The sequence below is a fragment of the Octopus sinensis genome, linkage group LG27 (assembly GCF_006345805.1).
Source record: "Octopus sinensis linkage group LG27, ASM634580v1, whole genome shotgun sequence".
Lineage (NCBI taxonomy): Eukaryota > Metazoa > Mollusca > Cephalopoda > Octopoda > Octopodidae > Octopus > Octopus sinensis.
The window spans coordinates 6,451,962-6,458,379 of record NC_043023.1 but is presented as its reverse complement, the minus strand read 5'-3'; the positions used below and the strand labels follow the sequence as shown (position 1 = coordinate 6,458,379).

Genomic DNA, 6,418 nt, shown 5'->3' with positions numbered 1-6,418 from the left:
GATTTCTGAAGTCACGTTCAGTTGGAGGACCAAGCTGGGGTCTTCTACAAAAACGGTATCCAGAGCTGCATCAAACGATGGGAGAAATGCGTAACTCTGGGTGGTAGTCATGTAGAAAAAGACTAATAACTGTGCCAAGTTTCGTTGCTCTACTGCTATGGGAAGTGGGTCAGGGACATTACTTATTGAACGTCCCTCGTATATTTCACTCAAGTCACACCATTACACACTTATGCAAGACCACCGCAATTTTTTCAGTTCTAACTAAAAGACTTTCAGTCCCTGGGGTGTCTTTTACCCACAAAATATTAGTTAAGAAAATGTGAGTAACATGAGATTGCTTTTGATCAAAACTGAAGGCATCTGTTACCACTTGTAAATATTTCTTCTAATCGCCAAATGCAGTGATTATTATTTTTTTTTACCATTAAATTATTTGTACTTAACCACGTGTCTGGCAGAACAATTTGTGACAGTAACCCCATTCTGTGTTGTTTACCCTTATAAGCAACTGGTTAATCGTTTCTGCGAACCACTAATTAATCATTCTTGTTATTTCTCTAACTACAAACACTACTTGGAAACATGGCTGCCTGTTGATGTGGAATCATAATATACTGTATGTATTTGCTTTATTTCTTTGTATTTTATATTTTTTGCTTTTGCTACAATAAAAGACTTGTATATATCTGTGTGTGTGTGTATATATATATATATAATAAATATTAGGGAATAAATCTAAACTTACAGGGAAAAATCAGATTTAGGATTGAATCCAATTTTATAGTCAAATATTATATTATATTAAATTAGAGACAAAACCACTATTAGGCAAATCAAACAATGAAAAACTTTAGCCAATACATATGATTAATTTATATTATTTAAATATATAACAAAATTATTAAAAACGATCGTAGTGTGATATTAATTATTTTTTTTAATATTTTGTTATATATTTAAATAATATAAATTAATCATATGTATTGGCTTAAGTTTTTCATTGTTTGATTTGGCCTAATAGTGGTTTTGTCTCTAATTTAATATAATATATATATATATATATATATATATATATATATATATATATATATATAATTATATATATATATATATATGTAACATTCCAGCGTGGAAGGTGTTTTAAAGCCATTTAAGAAACACACAAAAGCCTATCGATTCACTTCAACATTTAAGTTTAATTTGTCAAAATATTTTCGTCGCTAAAATCCGTGACCTGTTCACTGACAAAAACCGTTCGATTCACTTCAACATTTAAGTTTAATTTGTCAAAATATTTTCGTCGCTAAAATCCGCGACCTGTTCACTGACATAAGCCGTTCCATTCACTTCAACATTTAAGTTTAATTTGTCAAAATATTTTCGTCGCTAAAATCCGTGACCTGTTCACTGACAAAAACCGTTCGATTCACTTCAACATTTAAGTTTAATTTGTCAAAATATTTTCGTCGCTAAAATCCGCGACCTGTTCACTGACAAAAGCCGTTCGATTCACTTCAACATTTAAGTTTAATTTGTCAAAATATTTTCGTCGCTAAAATCCGTGACCTGTTCACTGACAAAAGCCGTTCCATTCACTTCAACATATAAGTTTAATTTGTCAAAATATTTTCGTCGCTAAAATCCGTGACCTGTTCACTGACAAAAACCGTTCGATTCACTTCAACATTTAGGTTTAATTTGTCAAAATATTTTCGTCGCTAAAATCCGCGACCTGTTCACTGACAAAAACCGTTCGATTCACTTCAACATTTAAGTTTAATTTGTCAAAATATTTTCGTCGCTAAAATCCGCGACCTGTTCACTGACAAAAGCCGTTCGATTCACTTCAACATTTAAGTTTAATTTGTCAAAATATTTTCGTCGCTAAAATCCGTGACCTGTTCACTGACAAAAGCCGTTCCATTCACTTCAACATATAAGTTTAATTTGTCAAAATATTTTCGTCGCTAAAATCCGTGACCTGTTCACTGACAAAAACCGTTCGATTCACTTCAACATTTAGGTTTAATTTGTCAAAATATTTTCGTCGCTAAAATCCGCGACCTGTTCACTGACAAAAACCGTTCGATTCACTTCAACATTTAAGTTTAATTTGTCAAAATATTTTCGTCGCTAAAATCCGCGACCTGTTCACTGACAAAAACCGTTCGATTCACTTCAACATTTAAGTTTAATTTGTCAAAATTTTCGTCGCTAAAATCCGCGACCTGTTCACTGCACGGATTTTTGTCAGTGAACAGGTCGCGGATTTTAGCGACGAAAATATTTTGACAAATTAAACTTAAATGTTGAAGGGAATCTAACGTTTTTTGTGTGTTTCTTAAATGGCTTATAAACACCTTCCACGCTGCAATTGTTTTCGCTTCAGCACACTAATGTAGCGTGGCAGTTTCAGCAATTGTGAAAAATGACTGTAGCGATTGCTAATATCTTCACTGTGTGAAAGGCAAGGCAGGAATGATCTCGTTTGAGGTTACAACCATCTTTGGTCAACCTGTTCTATTTCTAAACACTAATTTGATTGGCTGACAGGACACGAGTGGCCTCTACGTGTTTCGCGCCACTGGGTGACATGTGACACGAGGGTCCCTACGAGGTCCGCGTCACTGATTGACACGTGACGCGAAACACGTAGAGACCACTCGTGTCCTGTCAGCCAATCAAATTAGTGTTTAGAAATAGAACAGGTTGACCAAAGATGGTTGTAACCTCAAACGAGATCATTCCTGCCTCGCCTTTCACACAGTGAAGATATTAGCAATCGCTATAGTCATTTTTCACAATTGCTGAAACTGCCACGCTACAACACGATCTCAGATCAAATTACTTGCTATGCGAGTACATCTCCGTAATATATAAGATAAAAGATATATATAACAGAACTGCAAGTGTAAAGTATAAGATAGTCTTGAGCGTTAAATCTTCCTAAAAGTCAGTAGTGGTTTTCCTTGATCACAAGTGGACGGTCATCATTATGTGTGTATCAGATATGATTTAATTACATATTATATTTGAAATTTTATACTTATATCTCTTTGTCTATTTACATTTACTGTATATTTTGTATAATGCCTTTACTGATATGTAATGGTGTAATAAAGTATTGATTGGGTATCATCTGATAGTTGATGTTTTATTGATTTAAGTATGTTTCTCCATTTTCTAATTTTGTAGTATATATATATATAATATATTTCTTTACTACCCACAAGGGGCTAAACATAGAGGGGACAACTAAGGACAGACAAACGGATTAAGTTGATTATATCGACCCCAGTGCGTAACTGGCACTTAATTTATCGACCCCGAAAGGATGAAAGGCAAAGTCGACCTCGGCGGAATATATATACATATGCATATGTGTATATATATATATATACATATATATATACATACATATATATATATATATATATATATACACACACACATACACACATATATATATACACACACAAACACACACACACACATACACACATATATATATACACACACAAACATACACACACACATACATTCGCCATGATAGATCGATAGCTACTACACACAGTTTTTCTCTCCTTGTTTCTCTCCTTGTTTCTTTCTGTGTCCCTTTCTGTAGAAGAGCGTAGGCTCAAAATATCAAAGCCTTTTTCAATTCCCGAGTGTTATACTAATACATCTGTTTGTTTTCTACACCACCTGTCTTCGTCTTTTGTTTTTTTCATAAACTCTCCCTATATATATGTATATATATACATATATATATACATATAAATGCAAGAACCAAGGATCAAGGTGTAGGAAGAAAGTTAGCTTCAAGCAAACTGTAGTAAATATAATAAAAAACTATAAAGGACAATATTGGTTTATGGAGACGGAAAGTTGTTGATTTTTTTTATAATCGAAGTATGGTAAACTGAAAACAGTTCTTTATATATTTCACGGTAGGCAACCAGAGCTACGGAATAAGTAGATAAAATCTGGGCTAATCAAGATATCCTTGGCCTGAAAAGTAAACTGCAGTGTACCCCTCGCTTGAATATTTACCACTTCTGAGGTTCCACTTTCTATGAAACATATATAGCCCAGATCTTATCTACCCCATTCTATAACTCTTGTATATATGTTTTCGTTTCTCATTGTGTTCAACAATTTTTTGATGTCCTGAACCCATATATGCATGTATAATACATATAGATGTAGGTATGTACATATATATATGTACATGTGCATATATTTATATAATATTTGTATTATTATATGATCGAACGCCACACATCCTTTTCCAAGTAAGTTTCATCTTTAATTACAATGCGCACTCTTCTATCTCCACTATCTCTTCTCTGTCTATCTCTCTCTCTCTCTCTCTCTGTTCTTCATCCTTTCTGGCTTCTCTCTCCCACCCTTCCCTATTTTTCTCCTCCTCTCCCCTCAACGTTCCCTGTCTCTTACTCCTCCTCCTCCTCCTCGAATCTCTACTCATTGACAGGAGATCAGAGGGAAGCCATCTTTCTGACTGCTATCTTCACCAAGACCAGACCAGCTTGTCCTGTCTCTTTCATAAGCTGTCTCCTATTATTTCACAATAATTTTTTCCATTGTCTTGGTTTAACAGCCTTCATCATTTGTTTTTACTGCGTTATTCTCCTTGTCCTGTCTTTTACTGTTTATATTTTTTATTGTTTTTACTGTCTTGTTTTATTCTTACTGCCCTGTTCTTGTTACCACTTTCACCCCCGACGCAAAAAATCCCAAATTTTATTTAATATGCTTTGCGGGAAGAATTGTTTCAATGGAGTCGTGTCTTGCCCTTATCTTCGAAACACGGTGTAGTCAAAGCGGGGGCAGCTGAAGAAGGGGAATGTTCCTTGTGTTGTATGTCTTGTACTCTGTTTTTTCGTTGTTTGAAAAAAAGTTCGTTTCCATGTTTTTGTTTTTATGTTTTCGTTTCTCATTGTGTTCAACGTTTTTTTCGTGTCCTGTGCCCATATATACATGTATATATACATATATAGATGTAGGTATGTACATATATGTGTGTATATGTGCATATGTTTATATATTATTTATATTATTGTGTGTATATATATATATATATATATATATATTTGTATATATGTATACATATACATATATACTTATATACATATATATATATATATATTTGAATGTATGTATACATATGCGTATATGCTTATATACATAAATATATATATATATTAATAGCACCACCTGATAGGATTATTTGAATCCTGTTTAAGTCAAGTTTTGTTTATGGTCCATTCAACTCACTACTTGAATGGACCCTAAACAAAAATTGACTCAAACAGGATTCAAATAATCCTATCAGGTGGTGCTATTAAGTTAGACATGGCCTGGACCAATCTTTGGTTGAAACATATCTAAGTTTATCTAAGTCTATATATATATATATTTGTATGTTTGTATACATATACTTATGTGTGTGTGTATATATATATATATATATATATATATATATATATATGTGTATGTATAAAATTGAAGAAATTGAGGTCAACAAGAAGGAGTATAGTTGGTCAGTTATTTTTTAACCACTACAATTGATTCCACCTAGCATGGTTCTCCATAAAATACAGGCATTTGATTATGCAACTATTTGTTTGCATAATGAGATCTAGATGTGTTTCATCAGGTGATATTCGAGTGTTGTCTCCATTAATTTAAAATCTTTGGCTTCTTGACAACCGATGGTGGTGTGTTTACATCCCCTGTAACTTAGTGGTTCAGCAAAAGTGACTGATAGAATAAGTACTAGGCTTACAAAGGATAAGTCCTGGGTTCGATTTGTTCGACTAAAGGTGGTGCTCCAGCATGGCCACAGTCACATGACTGAAACAAGTGAAAGAGTAAACAGAATATACACAAATGACAGGATGTTTATGGTTGAAATGCTAGAAGTAACAGCCTAATTTCCCTTAAATCATGCTCTACTGTAGTCAACAATCCGATCATGGATGGAACAGCTTCCATCATCAGTCTGCTGGATCAGGTATGAGATATGTTTTAACTGACCCCTGTAACCCTTATTTTCTTCTTTCTTTTTCAGACAACCCAATAAATCTACAGCAAGACAGTTAACCCTGCTAAACACACTATGAAGATTTCCCCATTATCCATCTTTATCCTTGTTGCTGTAGCTGGGTTGGTCTATTCAGGTAAGTTTAATCCTTCTATATATATGTATACTAGAAGTAATACCCATCGTTCATCGGATAATTACTTTTACTCTTTCTCAGGAGTCACGTTCAAAGTATTATTATATATATAATAGAATTCTCAACGGGGATTTCAGGGGAGAGTTTCAGGGTGTTGCTGGTGATGTATCGTGATGATCAAAAATCCTGCCTGCTAAAATTTGGATAAAGTG

The 6,418-nt window shown here is 33.7% G+C and overlaps 1 protein-coding gene across 1 annotated transcript in view; it reads left to right on the top strand.

Annotated features, from left to right (window-relative positions):
- The first annotated feature begins 440 nt into the window (after positions 1-440).
- LOC115225490 (neurofascin-like) overlaps positions 441-6,418 on the top strand; it is a 498,646-nt gene continuing 492,668 nt past the window's right edge. The window contains exons 1-2 of the mRNA XM_036514376.1: positions 441-619; positions 6,098-6,206. Coding sequence (XP_036370269.1) covers positions 6,146-6,206 — 61 coding nt within the window. The 5' untranslated portion in view covers positions 441-619; positions 6,098-6,145. The remainder of the gene's footprint in view (positions 620-6,097; positions 6,207-6,418) is intronic.